The sequence below is a fragment of the Bacillus rossius genome, chromosome 8, assembly GCF_032445375.1.
Source record: "Bacillus rossius redtenbacheri isolate Brsri chromosome 8, Brsri_v3, whole genome shotgun sequence".
Taxonomy (NCBI): Eukaryota; Metazoa; Arthropoda; class Insecta; order Phasmatodea; family Bacillidae; genus Bacillus; species Bacillus rossius.
In genome coordinates this window covers 7,765,600-7,785,800 of record NC_086336.1, presented here as the reverse complement: position 1 = coordinate 7,785,800, position 20,201 = coordinate 7,765,600, and the positions used below count along the sequence as shown (strand labels likewise).

The 20,201-nt window shown below is 38.8% G+C and overlaps 2 protein-coding genes across 2 annotated transcripts in view; both read left to right on the top strand.

Annotated features, from left to right (window-relative positions):
- The window catches only part of LOC134535514 (homeotic protein ultrabithorax-like), a 788,056-nt gene that overhangs the window by 723,443 nt on the left and 44,412 nt on the right, over window positions 1-20,201 (top strand). The window lies entirely within an intron of this gene.
- Window positions 3,389-6,232, top strand: LOC134535275 (uncharacterized). Its single transcript, XM_063374348.1, has 3 exons — window positions 3,389-3,562; window positions 3,929-4,091; window positions 4,284-6,232. Exons 2-3 carry the CDS (start codon window positions 3,929-3,931, stop codon window positions 5,906-5,908), a joined length of 1,788 nt encoding a protein of 595 aa, XP_063230418.1. The 5' UTR covers window positions 3,389-3,562; the 3' UTR covers window positions 5,909-6,232.

The following is a 20,201-nucleotide window of genomic DNA, read 5'->3' as shown; positions in this document are numbered from 1 at the left end:
GATAGGAAACGTGCGGACAGCCCACGAAGGCGTCTGTTGAAAGCCCTGCAGCGTTACTGACTCTGCAGACGTGACCTATGCCGGAGATAGGTGACGTGCGGACAGCCCGCGTAGGCGTCTGTTGAAAGCCCTGCAGCGTTACTGACTCTGCAGACGTGACCTATGCCGGAGATAAGAGACGCGCGGACAGCCCGCGTAGGCGTCTGTTGAAAGCCCTGCAGCGTTACTGACTCTGCAGACGTGACCTATGCCGGAGATAGGTGACGTGCGGACAGCCCGCGAAGGCGTCTGTTGAAAGCCCTGCAGCGTTACTGACTCTGCAGACGTGACCACTGCCGGAGATAGGAGACGCGCGGACAGCCCGCGAAGGCGTCTGTTGAAAGCCCTGCAGCGTTACTGACTCTGCAGACGTGACCTATGCCGGAGATAGGAGATGCGCGGACAGCCCGCGTAGGCGTCTGTTGAAAGCCCTGCAGCGTTACTGACTCTGCAGACGTGACCTATGCCGGAGATAGGTGACGTGCGGACAGCCCGCGAAGGCGTCTGTTGAAAGCCCTGCAGCGTTACTGACTCTGCAGACGTGACCTATGCCAGAGATAGGTGACGTGCGGACAGCCCGCGTAGGCGTCTGTTGAAAGCCCTGCAGCGTTACTGACTCTGCAGACGTGACCACTGCCGGAGATAGGATACGCGCGGACAGCCCGCGAAGGCGTCTGTTGAATGCCCTGCAGCGTTACTGACTCTATATCCGTGACCTCCACTGGAGATAGGAGACGTGCGGACAGCCCACGAAGGCGTCTGTTGAAAGCCCTGCAGCTTCATTGTTTAACATTTTCACCTTAATTCTACAAAGAAAGCTGGTTACAAATATTCCAGGTATCTTCGTTAAATTGCGGTTATATTCGTAAATTAATGTTTAACTATTGCACTTACATTGAGCACTATTCTACAAAAATAATCTTGGTATACTACTTAAACATTAAAAAACTTGTTTATCTATAGCCTGAACGTCCTTCTTCCTGGTACTTTACTGTTGACCCTGTTTACAGCGGAGCATGGTACTAGAAAGTTATAATACGGAGTAGTTTTAACGAAGATTCAGTTATCTGGAACTAAGAAGATCTCTTCGTTTATTTCAGCAAATATCTTTGTTAAAAAGTTAGTAAATTTACTGTAATTTCTAATAGTGAAGCATGCGAGCGCGCCGTGTTTTCATTCCGAGCTTCAAGTGTAAATTGAAAGAAAATAATCTTATATCCTAAACAAAACTAGCGTACAGCAAAGCCACTTTAAAGGAGATCGGGAAAAGAAAATCTTACTCTCACATAAACTAATTTAACTTACACTCTTAAAACTTTTGCTAAGTGCTTTAGTCTATAATAGAACTTGGGAATCTCAATTTAAGTTTTGGCCTTACAAGCCAATTTGTTATTTTATTGTGTTGTCATTTCTTGATATTATTTAAAGGGCAGTCCTATAAATTACAAATTTTAAAACGTTTTAATTTTTTCGTGAAAAAAAATACCCGGCCGCGTTTTCACTAACTGTAACAACAAATGCGAGAGATTTATTGTAGAATATCAACAGGAACCACCATTAAAATAAAGTAATATAATAATAATGAAATACCCAATACACAGGAGTGAACAAAATTTTAGAATATTTATAAGGTTGAATGAATGCATAGTGTTATGACTCGCTCTGAGCACTCTGGCAAGCGGCTTCGAGGCTCGCCCTGAGTCAAACACGAGGTGTCAGCATTTTCAACACCGCCAGCGAAACAGCGACGCGGGTCGCCGAAGGCCGACCGCCGCTGCATGAGAAAAGAGGACAACACGGAACATCAACACGGACGCGGACGGAAGAATAAAAACGACAGCCACCGTCGAGAAGGGGCTTCTTCTGGTCACCGGCGACTGGACGGCTGAAGTCGTGACGCCGGAACCACGGAGCGCCGTGGTCCTCGGCCGCCGCAGTCCGTCGTCGAGAACCTGCCGCGAGCGCGACCCAGCACAGCGTGGGTAAGGAACCTGCCGAGGTGTGGTAGCGAGACTCCCTAATCATTGTCGGAATTAGGTGACAACTAACACTGTAATAGTACGTGACAGTAGATCAAGTCTTTATATTGAATTGTCTTTCATTCTTAGTCTTGAGCCCCTATCACTCTGTCTTAGAATGGTAAAGAATTGAGATCATCTTATAGTTGAATCATAACAATAGAAAACCCATGTTTACCACGTTCAGTAAGCCTAGACATAATTCGTTTGATTTTGGATTTCTCGAATGGGCTGAGGTTTTGGAGCATTTAGATTTCTACTTGGCCGGATTGCTCGTGGCAATAAAACCCTGCAGATCTTCCATTTTGGAAACGGAATGATAATGAGTTTGCCTGGCTTCGACGCGGCTACAAACCAGAAGCCAAGCAACTCCAGAATTTGGCTGCGAAATCCTGCGATCATTGTTAACAGAATGAGTCGCGTCGATGTACATTCCTTTCGGTTCCCCCTCACTCCTTTTGCCTTCAAGTCTCGCTGCTGATCGACGCTGCTTTAATGGACTTGATTGCTTCAAGCCGCGGAGGTCCGAGTTGTCGAATGACCACCTGCTCGCAAAGGTCAGCGCAATTATATTTCGCCTGGTTCTGCCCACCCGTGAAGCTACAGTCCCGGGAGTAATGAAGACGTCGTAGTCTCGTGTTTTTTTGTTCCCACTTCCCCCTTCTTCTTTTTATGTTTTTCTCTTTTTCCTGCGGCCTTCGGATTTATGGCCGTTTTCATTATGGCCGCCCAAAGCTCAGACCACACCCTGCTTTGTTCCTGTATTTCGTCTCCGCTGATTCGCCGGGCTGTATTTTTTTTTTTTGTTTATCATCTGGCCAAGGGTGCTCTGAACCACCTTGCTCAATTAACCAGTTTTTAACCATCACGTCTCACTGATCCCGACTTCTAGATGGTCAGGTGGCCAGAACTGACACTACCAATCACTACAGTCAAGATCGTTTCGCAGATTTATTAGATAGCAAAGTGTGCTTGAAAAACGTCTGCATCTGCTTCACGCTGATGATTGGATTACAGTGACGACGACCTTGAGCCAGTTGTGAACAAGGAGAGGAATAAGTGGTTACCCAATCACGTCGAAGGTGTTGACCTCAATGAGCAGTCTAAATTGGCTGGATTGTGCAGGTATGCGCCAGTTGGGTCTAGTCTGAAGTGAAATGGATTTGCAATACAATCTTGGCTTTTCTAAAAATGTCTGGTGGAACCACAGGGATATTTAAAAGTATTTTACTTATATTGCTTTTCAGTTGAATGTTATTATTTTTTGAACATCTAGTACAGCATATATATATATATATATATATATATATATATATAGGGGAGACCGGGGCTGGTTGTAACAGGGGCAGGTTGTAACAGGGCGAATAGTTCCACGACCAGCCACAAGAGCGTATCATCGTTTCAGCCATCAAGGCACATTATGATGCCTTCAGTGCGAGTGGTAACACTGTGGCAGTCGGACGATTTCACTGGCGACAAGAAGGAAAAATTTGTTTTTGGACGAGGTAAGTAAATATTGTTTGTTTGACTGACATTCGTATTGTACGTAATGTATAGGGAGTTTAGAAAATGTCTTCGGGGCAAAATAATCTCCTAAGCTTTAGGTTCTGATATGTTTTGTTGGCATTGGAAACAAATACAAACTATATGGTAAAATTAAATGTTTTCTATAATGATGTCACATGGGGTAGGTTGTAACAGCGAAATTAATCTGTTACAACCTGCCCCACGTACTGTTACAACCTACCCCGTGACCACGTTTTCCTAATTTATTGTTCCTTTTAAGTCTTTTATGAAAGAAAAAAAATACATTTTAAACGGTTTTATCTTGTAGATGTAATTAATAACTTCCAGTCAAATTTTAATTTCAGATGCGTAACTACAAAAGAAAAACCGACAAAGGAAAATATTCTATTGACATGTTGGAGAAAGCAGCTGAAGTTGTAAGAGAAGGAAGATCTGTTAGGCATGCTGCGAAAACGTACAACATCTGCCATGTGACACTTGGGAGGTACATAAAAAAGAAAAACAAACGTAAGTTGCATTCATTAATGAATTTTCTTAATTACATCTGCTTGATTTCTAACATAAATACGTCTCAACAATGGGTTGTAAACGTTTTTTATTGTATTAGTACAAAAATATGGTTTTGCGTAGTTTAGATTTTCTTATGTGAAAACAGGAGCAAAATTAACATAGGCCTGTATGGTTTTTCTATTGTTTCAGGTTTAAATGCAGTCGATATTAATTTTCGAGAGGAGTGGAAACCTTTGGCTGGTTATTATGGGAACAGACAGGTATTTACACCTTTGCAAGAGATCGCTCTTGTTTCCTACATAAAAACATGTTCTGACATATATTTTGGACTCACTCCACGTGATGTACGTCATCTTGCATTCTTATGTGGGAAGAAGTATAATGTTCCCATGCCAAACACATGGAGTGACAAAGAACTAGCAGGTGCAGATTGGCTCTCTTCCTTTTTAAAGCGCCACCCAGACCTTTCCATTCGGACTCCAGAGGCAACTAGTTTGGGAAGGGCTTCTAGTTTTAATCGTGCCAACGTTTCAAAATTTTTTGACAAACTCTCTGAAGTTTATGATCGCCATTCTTTCACAGCTAATGACATTTGGAATGTAGATGAGACCGGGGTCACTACTGTCCAGAATCCTTCAAAAATCGTAGCAAGAAAGGGGGTAAAACAAATTGGAGCAATGACATCATCTGAACGAGGGCAGTTAGTTACTCTAACTGTAGCAGTAAATGCTGCTGGAAATGCTATCCCTCCTATGTTTATTTTTCCTAGGGTAAGGTATTATGATCACTTCATCAGAGATGGTCCAACTGGATGTATAGGTGCTGCAAATAAGTCTGGCTGGACTACGGAGGTAGAGTTCTTGCTTTTTCTTAAGCATTTTGTTTCTTGTATTCGTTCGAGCCCAGAGAAACCTATCCTCCTCCTTCTAGACAATCATCAGTCGCATTTAGCTCCTGACTGTTTAGATTTTGCCAAAGAAAATGGCATTGTAATGCTATCGTTCCCACCTCACTGCACTCATCGCCTTCAGCCACTTGATCGAAGTGCTTTTGCCCCACTCAAAAAACAGATCAATACGGCAATGGATGCATGGTTGAGGAACAACAAAACACCAGAGAGCACAGTTAAGCCTATGTCAATCTATGATATTCCCTCAATCTTAAAGATAGCTTTTCCCACTGCCACAACGCCAAGAAATATCCAACAAGGATTTGAGAAATGTGGAATACATCCTTATAATAGGGAAATATTTCAGGATGCCGATTTCGCTCCTTCGTTTGTGACAGACAGGCCTGATCCAGACTTAGCACCAAGTTGTTCACACGATGTGTCCAGGGATTCACAAGGAACACCAGTTCAATCATTTTCTAACTGTTCCCACACACCAGAGAAGTTTTCTCCAGAAGTGGTTCTACCTCTTCCTAAAGTCGCTCCAAGGAAAAGGAAAGGAGGAAGAAAGACCAGGAAAAGTGCCATTTTGACGGATACTCCAGAGAAGAAAGCCATTGAAGAAGAATTTGCGAAACGAGGAACACCAGGCTTGATTAAGATAAAAGGGAATGTATCACAAACGCGCATGCCTGCAAAATCCACGCCCAAACGTTCTCTAAAACGAAGATCAGCAGAGTGCAGCTCATCAGAGGAAGAAAGCGAGTGCTTTTGTTTAGTGTGTTTGGAATCATTCTCTACAAGCAAACCAGGAGAGGAGTGGGTTCGTTGTCTAAACTGCCAGTTATGGTCGCATTTTTCTTGTGCAAAAAAATCTAAAATGTATATTAGTCATAATTGCCAATCAGATGAAATCTCTGAGTGAGGACCACTGTTCATTTAATATTTGACAAACTGAAGTTAAACAAGTGAAAAAATAATAATTTTTGTTGAAATATATTGTATAAGTAGTAATTTGTTATAAGTAATCCCAGTAAAAATTATATTTTACCTTGTAGTAATGTTGTTACAACCTACCCCAATGTGTGTTACAACCAGCCCCGCCTCGGGGCAGGTTGTAACACTTTACACCTCCGAGGTTTTAGATTTGTACAGAAAAATATGCTAGAGGAAAATTTATGTAAAAATTGTTTTGTAAAAGTAGAATAACTACTGAATAAGTTAGCTCAGTCAGAAGTGCCGTTTATATTATCCATGATCAGATAAAAAATAAAATAGCGAAACTGTTACAACCAGCCCCGGTCTCCCCTATATATATATATATATTGCAATACAGTATTTGCAGTGTTAAATTTTATTTGTGTTTTTTTCAGAGCTGTTAAAAAAACTTAAAATGAAAATTATCATTTCCTCTTTTATTAATGATATTGTATATCCGTTGGCCGCTATTTAAATACGTAAGCTAATAAGAAAAAGGAATTTGATAAATATATTTTCTTACGATATTGGAAAATACTTTACTTATTTACAAGAGCTTGTTATTCCATCTAAATATTTTTAAAGAGAATGGTGTGAAATTAATCTAAGCTGTCTGTTAGCTGCCAGGACGCAGTCAATAGACAATAGTCATGAACATGTTAGGAACTCAGCCATTCACGAAACCCGGACGGTGCTACACTTTTTTTTACGCAAGGATAGTCTGGAATATATATTTTTTTCTTTGCGAAGAATGCACGCCCCTTAACATAGGATTCATTCCGCGGCTCGAACTCGGGACCATTAAACGGCGGCGATAAATACAAGGAGCAGTCAGCAAACCGGAGGGTAAGTTCTCGGCAGCTCCTCCGAACGCAAACTCTTGTTGCCGCTTTGCTATTCAGCTGCCGTCCGAACGCCAGATGGAGCCACCGATTTTTCTTCATCTCGGAAGTTTTACAGTGCCCAACCCCCTTCACCCTCCCCATCTACCGAACCCCCTTCGGCCTCCTACCGCGGCGGACACAACCCTACTACTAGGAGGGAGGGTGGGGGGGCATGGCGGGTAAAGGGATGTGGGGAGTAGTGAGGAAGCCAATTAGAGGAGCCCAGAGATTTATGTCCGCAGCCGTACCGGGCTGTGTGGGGCGGCGGGAGGGATTGCCTTTTCCCCTCCATTCCCCCCCCCCTTCCACTACCAAACCCTCTCGTGGTCCTACTTCCATCCCTTCCCCCGATGACCGAGCCTTTCGCCAGCATCGATACATCGATAGCATCACCGCAAGTACGTCGCATCGCTGTCCGTCCGCGAGCCCGGACGATGAAGACGTCCTGTTGCCCTGTCCTCCTCGCTGGAAGAGGGCGCCATTTTCCGTCAAACTACAACCCGGCACGTCAGAGATAGCCATCCAGAGAATAAAAATAAAAATTGGTTGTCTGTAAAGTCGGTTTACGGACGATACTTTAACGTGACAACGTCATAACAAAACATTGATGACATGATTGCATAGTTTTATGAATAAATTGAATCAATTTTATTGAATTATCACTATTTTGCATAGATACAAAGAAGGAGTGAAATGAAATCTACAATTGAATTGATAAATTTACTTTTATTTGCACTCATTAATTAAAATATGTTTATTTAACGAAGAGATTATTTTAACTATAACTTTTATACATGTTTGCTATTTAACTTCTTCCAATCTGTGTTATTCTATTAAGGATAGGACGATGATAGGAAAAGTAGGAAACGAATGGGAGTGTTTCAAGTTTAATGTGCCTCGAAAAAGTCAAATCGATGGTTGTTCCAATCGAGTGGAAGAGAGAGAGATGCGGCGCAAGTGTACAATGAGCGTAACGGAACACAGCGTAACGGGACAATGTGAGTAATGTGACACTTTTACGTGCGTGCAGCCGGCGTTCATCGATTTATTAGACGTTTTCACGTCAAAAAATGAATGTTTGTAATGGCGTACAAGTTAAGAGGCCCGCCTACCTGGGCACATGTAGTGTGCGCAGAGTTTCAGAAGAAACCACTCTCTAGATATCCTAGTGAGGTCTGTTTACGAAAAGCATTTAGGAATGCAATGAGGGTGAACAGTAGTTCTTTTTACGTATTTCTCTTTATATTGTAATTTTTTGGAGAGGTGTAAGGGCTAAAATGCGTGTTTTCAGAATAAATTTTTAAACACGAAACGCCGTGTAAAGTTTCCTGAAATCACTCTATGACTTTCATTACACCTTTATCTTCATTTCTCAGACATATAATGTAATGACTAACGCTCAAATTTCATAGCTGTCCGAGGCACGACGAGAAGACTGCGCGCCAGTTCAGACCCTTGCGCCTAAAGGCTATACCGCGCTAGAAGCACCAGCGACCGGCGCACTTATCATCCCGCCTCACTAACACACGTACATACACCTCTGACTAGCTTTGTATCTTGTCTGCCTTGAGTTTTTCACTCCGCCTTTAGAAGCTAAGTAAGTTAGTGAGGCTGTTTTCAACAGCTGTATTGACGGTTTCACACTATATATTTTTTAATATCATATTATTTTTACTAATATTATTTCGTGGCTTTTTCTGTAAATTTATAACGACATCACTCTTGGTTTCTTCTCAAAATTTCTTAGCAGATTTTAATTGAACTGTTATTAATAACCATAAAAATAACGTTTTTTTCATAATAATGATTGCTTGCGAGACATACAGTTCGAAAATGAAGTTTAATAGGCCTACATATCTGTGAAAAAAAAATTACCAACCAAAGATGATTGCAAAAAAACATTTTGTAATAAAATTAAAGGAAAAATCTCTTAACGATTTACATTAATGACAAGAAAATGAAATAAACTACTAAGCTTATCAAACAGAGCATTTGGCTTAATAAGCTTTATTTTTTGGTTTAGCTCTCCGCGTCTTTAGAAAACCACAAATAAGTTGTTTGAAAAATAACTTTAGGAAAGCATTATTTGTATCATTATCTCCGCAAAATTGGAAGATATACTATGAGTTGACATTTTTTTTTTTTATTGAAAACATATTAGCTCTAGGTATATGGCATTTAATAGGAGTAACTTTGTGAATGGAACGGAAGTAGACTGGAACGGAACTGTGTAAACACGGAAAGTCTCCGAAATCTCGAAAAGATGGCGGACCCACATGATTCATCCATATATAGGTATTAACTATCGCGAACATCGGGGATGGTGTGCAAACTAATCTTTATAATAGTACAACTATAGGTACTGTAATAATTTATATTATAATTTATGGTTATATAACGAAATAATGACAGTTTAAAAAATTTACCTACTATAGACACACTATAAATGGTAAGCCTACATGTACCTAATAGACACAATAATGAATAAATAAAAATTCCTGATAAAAATTTTACTGTTAAAACTTAAATGTTGAATCAGCTCAGTAAGGTTAAGGTTAGTCTGATTGAAGTATTTACAGACAGATTTCTGTCGTTTAAGCAAAAATATATAAAATTAAAGCCAAAAAATCTTTACGTTTATTAAACTGCAACATTGCATATCTATTCCAGTGTGGTTACTTCCTTGTGATTGGTGGCCGTATGCAAAATAAGCAAATTTATTCAGTACACTCTTGCTTCCGCAAAGAATGACTTTAATTCGCGTGCGGACAGTATTCGTGTGCATGAAAGAAACTCAACCTATCGAGGTACACAGACGATGCTATGGAGTTTTAACACACAGCTATAGTCTTTGAATTTTTTTTTAGTGATAATTTATCACACATTAATAGGTATTATTGACTAAACTGGTAACAACCGGGATAACCTACTTACTTCTTAATTTCGTTCCTAAATACTTTTATTCTGCCCAGAATTTTCTTAGATGTTATTAGATAAGTAAATAGTGCCCTATTATTGAAGAAAGCTCCATTAATTCGAAGTAAGTATATATAGCTGTAGACCTGCAAAATTCAAGTTATTTTCTGAAGCCAGGCAAATGCGTGAGTAATCAAGTCGATGTCGTGTCCTAATTGTCTGTTACCGCATTCCAACTCAACTCCTGGTCGCACATGATTCGGTTGAATGTTTTTCTAGTTTTTTTATTCATTGGCTTCCAGCCCTTTAGTGCGTTTCAAATAACCCGTGATCCAAAGACCAGACACGTTCGAGTGTAGAAACAAATCCGCAGTATAGACTTTCAGGCAAAAATAATTATTATATAGGCTACATTTTCCTGACTTCTCAACATGAAGAAGATAACGTAAGTACTTAAAAAAATTGCCTTATTTTAAAACGCTTTTTTTTTAAGAGAGAAATAATGAAATGGAAATACACAGTGACAACATGGGGGGTTACGCCAAGCTTTAAGACATAGAGGCCGGCTCTACCAACGCACGATAGGTAATTCATCACGACTCGAACATCATCCCCCTCCAAATGGGTCAACGACACGATCCCGCAGGTTCAGTGTCCTTAGTGGAAACAAAGACCCTGTCCGTTCCTGGACAAAAAGCTGGAGCTGCGATGACGCCCAGGTAGGGCATTCGTTACGCGTTCAGGTCGGCGACGGGGGAACAGAAATAAGCCTTTCTTATCTGGCTTTCAAAAGGACAGGAGTAAAAAGAAGAAGAAAAAAAGTCGACGAGGTGGTATTTTGAACATATACCAGTTAGAGGTGGCGTGGTCGGCGTTGGGAATTCCTGGACCGGTAAAAAAAGAGGGACAATGGTTCACGTTGTCCTTGGGAAGTGACACCAAGCGCTGGACAGATGCGCATCTGCGCACCTGACCTTCCTGGGACGGTGCCGCTAGAAGCCGACAGACAGTTAAGTCTTTTTGTGCGGGAGGAGGAAAAACTTTGCCCGACGACACTGACTTTGTAAAGAGACTATTAGGAAACTATATAGTTGCCAACTTGCTTTCGTGTGAATATACAAATAAAACACTGTTAATTTTTACAATCATTTCTGCACAGTATTGTCATAAACAATATTCAACATGGTATTAAGAAATAATACATTTTCCAAAATACGTTTCTTGTAGAGTTAAAATTAAATATTTGGGCTACTTGTTTCCAAATAATTCCTTTGTAAACTATGCTAAATTTCTTACTATATACACGACTAGGTGAAAAAATGTTTTGTTTTATAAATGCAAACAAATTTTTAGGGTAGTTACTATGTAATTTAGATACTATTTAATTTATCATAATATATTATAATATATATATTAATATATCATAAAAGGATTTATATGTGAATTCATAATTACTCAGCTACAATATAACACTCTCTAAACCGACAGATATTAGTCAAGAATATTATTTTCTATGTAACCATGGGTGTTGATAAACAATGTAGAATGAGTACGAAAACACTTTAACTGCTTGTTGTGTTGACCTTTTTTTAAGTATTATATTTTGAAATTTACTATATTTACTTGTAGTTTTTTGGTAGAATCACTTGCAGATTGTGTCTTTGACAAGTACTGACTTTTCTGGGGACACACTATTTCTCCCTTATAATTGTCTTTATTTTCTCAAATCACACACACATTTATATATATATATATATATATATATATATATATATATATATATATATATTTCGCAAGAGTCCGTGGCTTTGGTTTTTTACAGCATTGTGCTCCAGACGAATTACATCGCTGATTTTTTTCTCATCCAAAAAAATAAATTGCTGGTAATGATAACTGCATGGGTAAATGACTCTTCAATTTAGCTATCTCTATTGTGCATAAGACTCATTCTTGGAAATGTTTTCCAAGTAAAATAAATGCTCCACATAAGTTAAATCTTGGTGTTTTCTCGTACTTTCATTAACCCCGTTGCCTGTAAGATATAAAACATAAATACTACCCGTTAATGCAACGTAAGTTCCTCAAAAATTGATTAATTTTCTATTCTTTCTTAAACGTCTCAATATGTAACATATGAAGGAAATAAAACAGTATATAAATAAATTAAAATTTAAAAATTATTTATAATTTCTGAAGTCATCTGATTAGGAAATTTACACTGGAATCGGTTAGAAAATGGTTTTCCTCGGTAAACACATTTTTTATGACCAAATTATTTGCAATTGCAGTAATTTAAGCTTTAATATTTTTTAAAAGATGTATATTTACAAATCGTTAAGTTTGCAAAGATTAAGATGATATTATTTCACCGCAGTGGTTGAGTTACTGTGGGCTCGCTCGTTATCGACCTTTTCCAATAATGCTGCAGTTCTGACCCTCATTGGAATAAGCGATTTTTGAAGCGGGCTGAACGCATAACCTCCGCAGAAAATCCCCCGGCAGAAGTAAACAAAGATGGAATGACTGGTTTATCCCTGGGCATTGAGGACGCTCCCGCGTTTAATATATGCAGGGTGGGAGGACAGAGAGAGAGAGAGAGATAGAGAGAGACGGGAGAGGACAGAATGTTGAAGGGCTGTGGGAACCCCAGAGGTCCTCCAAATGTTGCAATGAATCAAGGACTCCACTGAGGTCAGCACTCCGAGAGCGAATCGATGTAAACATTTGTGCTTGCACTTTCCTCGCAGTAGAGGGGGGAAAAAGCACAAGGAAGGGCTATGCATTTTTTGTTTGTTTTTATATGATTACTAGTTAATGCCCGGCATGCGTTACTATGACTTACTTTTTTTTTTGCTTAAAGTAGGTACACATATACAAAGCATCTCTCTAATCCCTCTATCTCTCAATATCTCTCGATCTATATAAATCTCTCAATACCTCTATATATATCCAAATCTCTCCCAATCACTCTGTCTCTTCATAACACTATATCTCTCTATGTATCCATGTTGATATCTATGTCTCAATCCATCTCCCTATCTTTATCGGTCTACATCTCTCTATATGTATATAAATATATCCCTCCATACATATCTCTCTACAACTCTATATATCTCTGTATATCACCCTCTCTATCTATGCATCTATATAATTATATCTATGTCTATATCTCCCTATCTTTAAATTTATCTTTACAAAGCAGAAGAAACATTTACAGTTTCATTTATATATATTTCGCGGATTAATTGAGCAGACACAGAGCACATACATCTGCCCCAAGTTGATGACTAAATTGCGGGACTCGACAAGCCCCTGAGCCCGGAGACCCTGAGACCCTGAGCCGCTGAGCCCCCGAACTCTTGAGACCCTGGGTTCCTGAGTCCTTGAGAACCTGAGACCCTGACCCCAAAAACCCCGAGCCCTTTAGACCCTCAGACTCTAAGCCACTGAGCCCCTGAAACCCGGAGATCCTGAGCCCTGGAGACCATGCGAGTCTGAGCCTGTGAGCCCCTGGGCCCTTGAGATTCTGAGCCCCTGAATTCCTGAGCCACTGACTGAGCCCTTGAGATCCTGAGACCCTGAGCCCGGAGACCCTGAGCCCTTGAGACCCTCAGACTCTGAGCCCCTGAGCCACAGAGCTCCTGAGTCAGTGATAAACAAGCAGTTATTACTCAATCAAATGTAGCCCACCAAATTATGAGACCTGTTTAGTTTGTACTGCATTATGGCATTCTCGCCTGGGGAGGAATGTGTAAAACGTCAATCAAATCACTTATTACAATCAAAAACTTATTCTACGAGTCATTTAAAAGAAAACCTTACGTAAATACCCAAATAATTTTTTTTTAACTTTTAAGAGTATTTGATATTAAATTATTGTATATTATAACGAGTTGGTATGCATTGAAGAGAAAATCAGTTAAATTATGTAGCTTACAATTATCCGACAAGGCATACATAGAATAAAAATTAATCTATTCCTCAATTTCATAAAACCATTGCCCAGAGAGAGCATTTGGATATTTAATTCCAATAATTGTGGTTTATTTTCTAAAAAAAAATCAAAACATTTTATCATCTTCAAATAAAATAAAAAATGTGTCAACCTTTAACTGGATAATTCAGAGTTCTTTATTATTTAGGTATGGTTTTATATACTGTCGTATAATATGTACTTCTACTTTTTCTTTTAAATATTATTATTTTTATATATAGAGTTTCTGAAACGTTATAATTTAACTTTTTTATTTAACTTAGTTATTCTTTTTAACTTTCAACTGCCTAAAATTAATGTAATATAACTTAATTTATTTAATTGTTGATTGTTACTGTATTCAAAATGATAAAATCAGTCAAAATGACGCACGTAGATTAAAGTGACTAGATGCACCCAACAGAAGCTTGCATTTATGAGTGCAAAATTCTCGTTTTAATTTAGTGAATTATTGTCAAAGTTTAAGAATCAAACATAATAAATTTAATTAAACCTTAGTACCGATAAATGATCATTCCCATTAAGGTTGATTATAAATAGGCATATTAAGTCTACACTGAAGTAAAAATCCGGGAAATAATCGTGTCTGTATTGAAAGTGTTTTGAGTTACCGTTACGCATAGAGGCATAAGGCGAAGGTACCTCCAAGATTACGATGGGCTCGGAACAGCCAAGGTACCGACGGGGTGCTCATACATGAGTCATGCCGGGGTGCTGTGATCGGGATCATGACTCTCGCCACATGACCCTTATGCCCTGGCAATCACGGCCTCCGAGGAGCAGTGGTGCGGAAATAAGTTAATCAGGTCATGATTGACTCATGATAGACACTCTCAAAATGACCAAGCATCGGAAATAATTCGTCAATCGGAAGAATTAATTTGAATCAGTGGTGAATGAAAAAATTCTTACAAGTTTTTTTACGAATATCTTTGTTCACATAAAATGTAGCTACAACATATCAAATTACGTAAGGGCAAACATTCCGTGTATGTTTTTAGTGAAACACACGTGTTAACAAAATTTTAAGTACTTTCAAGCAATATTTTTTTTCTTCCGTTTCTTTAAACTACAATTTTTTTTCAGTCACCTTTTTGTAAAATAATATTTTTTTTACAATTAATGCAACTTCTGTAAACTAGTTTATCAAGTGAATTTGTTTCAAATCACTGCTGAGATATGCTCTTTATAACTTGTTACTAGATTCAAAGTAATGTGAAGAAATTAGTAACGCATGTGATCGCATTCGCAAGAAACATAATACTCACCGCAGGTAATGAATCGGAACGAGTCGCACGCGATATTCCAGGGAAGCATTATGGAACACATTAGTGTGTAAAGTTGATTATAGGCCCCCTATATATATTTTTTATATATTTAAGCTAGCTGGGCCTGCCCCATCAACTTTCCCCAACATCTTTCTCCAACATCTCGTGCAAGAAGGTCGCTTGCTGTCTCTGGGCGTGGGAATGTGGAACCGGGGGGGGGGGGGTGGAGGACATGCAGAGAAGCTGGGGAAACACAAGACGTCGCGTCGGCGTGAGTGTGTGTTCGCGCGCGTGTGGAAGTGAGCGCGAAGAGAATGGAGAAATGAGTAACGAAAAGTGTGTGTCTGAGGGGTGAAAGGAATGGCGAGAAGGGGGAAAGGAGGGTTTGGAACGAAAGAGGCAGGCGGCGCAATTCCCCGAAGTCACATAGTTCTACATTCAAATTAAGAGCCGCGCACTTAAAAGCGCAAGAACAGCCATGTCGGGTTGGGGGTGTTGGTGGGGAGGGAGGGGGGAGGAGAGTAAACCAAGAGTCAGATAAAAGAGGGTGATGGTTGAGGGTAGGGAAATCCCTTGCACTAGCCACCAGAAACATCCCTTGGCCAACACATCTCTTAGGTAAGAGTGTAAGGAATGGAGTAATAATATGTACAAAGGTAGAAAAAATAATATAGGCAAATATCACTCGTCGACAATGGTTATGAAATTTTTTTTAATAATATAATAGGTACCAAAGATCACAGGCTTTAACGGGTTGCTTGGCTTCTGGGTTGTAGCCGGGTATCTGTTCCTTTATAATGGCGCCTGCAACGTTCACCGATAAGTCGGTGATGTTTTCACCTTCGACGCGGTTATACTGGAGTTCCTCGTTTTCAAAGTAGGTAAATGCTCCCTGATGATGGCGTCAACAACGTCGACCGAAACTTCGATGATATCTTCGCCTCCGACACGGCTACCACCCAGAGCCAAGCAACTCCAATCTTATGCCACCATACTGTAAAACTGTAATGTTTCTCCAACATTCTACAAAAGTATGTATGAAATTTTGGCCTGATTGAGTTGACTGTATGTATCATGGGCGCAAATCTGTAGGATTTCCAGGGGGGGGGCCGTGAATTCTGTGATTTAAGAATTTTGCGCTAGAGGTCAACCGAAACAAGTCTTCTCTGGATGATAAGCTCGTATGTTATACACTTTATTTTTACGTAAGTGATATTAACAATAAAGCAGAGCAACATATGTTTTAGTAATTATTAATTAATGACTATAAGAAGTGATCTCTCAAACATCATTGAAAATATCCATGAAAAAATCTATAAAAATAATATACGTGAATAGAATGCAAATAGATAACACCCCACCCATACATTACCATTTTCCAAAATTGTTTATTCTAATTTGAATTTAAAAATAAATGATTAAATTAAAATAAAACAAATATTTAAGGGGGGCTCCCATACAACAAACGTGAAAACGGAATAAAATTTCACAAATGATGTATTTCTGTTGTCGCTATAACAAGAAATATTAAAACAGAATAAAATAAATATTTAAGTGGTGCTCCCATACAACAGACATGATTTTTTTTTTGCCTTTTTTATAGATAATGGTACGGAACCCTTCGTGCGCGAGTCCGACTCGCACTTTGTCGGGTTTTTTATGCCACATCACATAATTACTGCAATTCAAATGCTGTTCGTGAAATTCTTTGTTCACAGTTTTTGATGCGCCCTAAAAACCCAAAGCGCCAAAGCTAATAATAAACGGATCAAAATAAAATGAAGGATCGAATCATATTAAAACCCTTAAAGACTATTTTATTTAGTAAAGGCATCAATGAGGTAAAAAAGAAAAAAACTTAATGACACAAATGAAAAGTCTCAGAGATAGAACTATGAAATTTATCCTACGGCTAATTGAACCACATACATTTCTCGGCTTATATTTAGTATAATCAGTATTTTGGCAGTGAATTATTCAGATAAAATATGCCGCTTAATAGTTATGAAAGAGACGTGTTTGCTTCCTTATTAACTTAAATACGGATGGAGATGAGCTAAAAAATTCCAGAAAATGGTATATAAGTTTCAGTTGGTAAATAAACTAAATTCTAATATAATTACTGTTAAAGTATTAAGTTGTTTATTTACTGGAAAAAATAACGTTACATAATCACTTAAATAAAATATATTACCTAAATAATAGTCACTACTTATAAAACAATCAAGCTTACCAGGTGAGAATCAATTTCTGTTTTCCGTTTCTTCCGCGTCACGAACTTATCCATGTTTATGTTTGCCAAGAAAGCAGAAGACTGGCGCACACGAGAGCAAAACCACTTTAAAAACAGACTACCTGAAACCTATAATACTGTCCTTTCAGAGGACAAGGTAGTGTGGGTAACAATGGGGAGGAAATGCTAACGGAACCCTACCCTAGCTTCGTCCTTTGGAATGAACGGTTTCTAGGAATTAAGGGTTTCAAAGTTCTCACTGGAAAACACCATACCATGGCTTTCGCAGAAGGGGTAGGGGAAAATAACTACGGAACTCGAAGGTAGGAATGTAAAGCATGTCAAAGTGTCTGTCATCGTTGTAAATAATAATCTGATATATATATATATGGTGTGTACACCATTAACTTTAAAATTACAAAGTGGGCCCCCCCAAGGAGGGGCCCATTAATTCCAGGGGGGGCCCGGGCCCCCCTGGCCCCCCCGGGATCTACGCCCATGGTATGTATTAACAGTCAAGAAACCAATGCCTGGAAGTTGAATTTTAAATGCTAGCTAGGCCCAAGCTTTCACGAATACGAACAAATTTGTCAGCAGAATCTTCCAAAGCATACGGCCATCATTATTTTTATATTATATTGGCAGTGTGTTCAATTTTCCATCGAATTCGTTTCCTCTAATAACGCCTGTAACGGTTTGGAAATACCTTTTCAACTATCCTAACTTTGTCTTAAATAAAGAAATTGGTTTTCCCTCAGAAAAAATACTTCTTTGTACGTGTTATATTTCTATTTACATAAGGACAAAAATCATTAAACAAATTAAATTTCTAATTTATGATTGTTTAAAACGAAATACAAACTTGTACGCCATGCTGATTACACCTTAAGTATCCACATTTTGTTTTCACTTTATTCACAGTTACACATAAAAATAACTGTAAGCCAATTTTTATCAAAATTGACGTGCATTGTGCTTGAAATTTAAATAATAAATGTTTGTCCTTAATTTCCAAAATAAAAAATTCATCGTCATTAATAGTAGCCTACAATAGACTACTAAAGTACTTGAAGATATTTACCACAAAAAAAAGTCTGCGTCAATATCTTTAGTGAATATTATTGCAATAACTCAAAGTAATAATATTTTACTTTATACTTTTTAGGCTTTTGTACGCACTTCGTTCCACCCCGAAACATATTTCCTTTGTGTTCAGTAGCGAAGCTAATAATACCGTTACTCTCATAAGTTGTATTATTATGGAGCAATTTACACTTCCATTTAAGAAATATATCAACACCTTTCCCTTCAGTTTGTTCCCCAACCAATCACCTCATATTCTTCAATTTTTAATCTTTGCGCCATCAACACTTTAACTTTTTTTGCTACCCATTTACCCCTCCCCCTTTTTTTTATCTAATGCGGAAAAGGGTTCTTCGTGAAAGGGTGAACGCTACCCGTTTGGAGTGTTTAAGATTTTTTCCTCTCACCGTAACCACATTGGTTAATTTGAAATACTTGTAAGGAACGACTATGCCATATAGGAGGGGTTCGAAAGAGGCGGGCTGGGTGAGAAGCGATGGCAGAAAGGGAACAAAGAAGAAGCAACAGAGGGTAAAAAAAAGGTGTGTAACGAAATGAAAGAAAACCAAGAGGGTGGAGGAAAAAAAAAGAAGTTTTTTTTTATGTAAATGTACTTGGCAGGGAGGGAGCGAGTTAGCCAGTTGTATTTCAAGTTAGTATTTAAGTGACTTCAGCACTCTGGGGACGTCTTCCTAATTTAGTTCTTTTGTAGAGGGGAGAGTGTATGAACTTGTGCGTGCAGCATAATACCGACTCCGAAGACCCGTTGCCGCCTCAGATGTGCAAGCAAGTTTAAAAATAAAAAATTTAAAAAATTAAGTGCCACCTGGCGCTCAATTGAAGCGTGCAACATGAAATTTATTCGAATCCCTTGCGGGCCTATCACGATCCGTGTTGATATTCGGCAAAGGCTTTGTAAACTTCACGGGTCGATGGACTGCCGACCGTCGCAGGGTCTACACATAGTTGTACATCAAGCAAACACCCGAAGCAAAACTTATGACCGTGACCTCTTTGTGGTAAGAAATTGTGGTCAGTTTATTTCAGAGTGAATGAAAGGACGGAATTTTAATGTTGCATGCGCTTATTCGTAGTTATAGACGGGGGGCAAGTATTTCTCACGAAAAATCACGAACATTCATAGACTGCAATAATGTATGCCCGCGCGATTGGCGGCGGTCTGCAAGTGAAATTATTCTGTTGGGCCAATCAGGACGCGTTCGCTTCCGCACACAATTGCTGCGACTGGTGTGCAGTGTGTAGACATATGCCGAAAATAAAATTAAAAATCACGAAATACTGATGATGTTTTGACATAGATTTTTTCTCGAAATATTATCGCAAAAAATAATCATTCTTTATTTATGAACATGCTTGAACTCTACAAAATAGTGCCAAAAGAGAGAAAAATGTTATTGCTAATTTTTGCGTTCTGCTATTCGTAAAAATAAATTAAAACAAAGAAAAAATGTATAAAACATTACTAAAAGTAAAGGTACTCTTGATATAAATATCTCAAGTTAAAACTGTATATATATATATATATATTATTTTTGAAGCCATTTGAAGGCTTTCTTCCAGGTTACACACATCTGTAATGTCACTGTTCCTAAAAAAGTTATCCGTGCTTTACTCTGTATGTGACCGATATTTTGTGCTTCCTGTCACTCGCACGAGAAGTCTCTAAGGCAATACTTCATTTTACCATCGTGCCGAGACCAACTTGGATCCTATTAACAGCTGACCACACTCCCACACTTTTCTGGGGAGATCAGAACAGTTGAGTATGAGTCTCGGATTACAGTGTGGTTCCTTTTATTCATTTGATGTCATTCTTTCTTCCAGATGTTAGGATTAAAGAC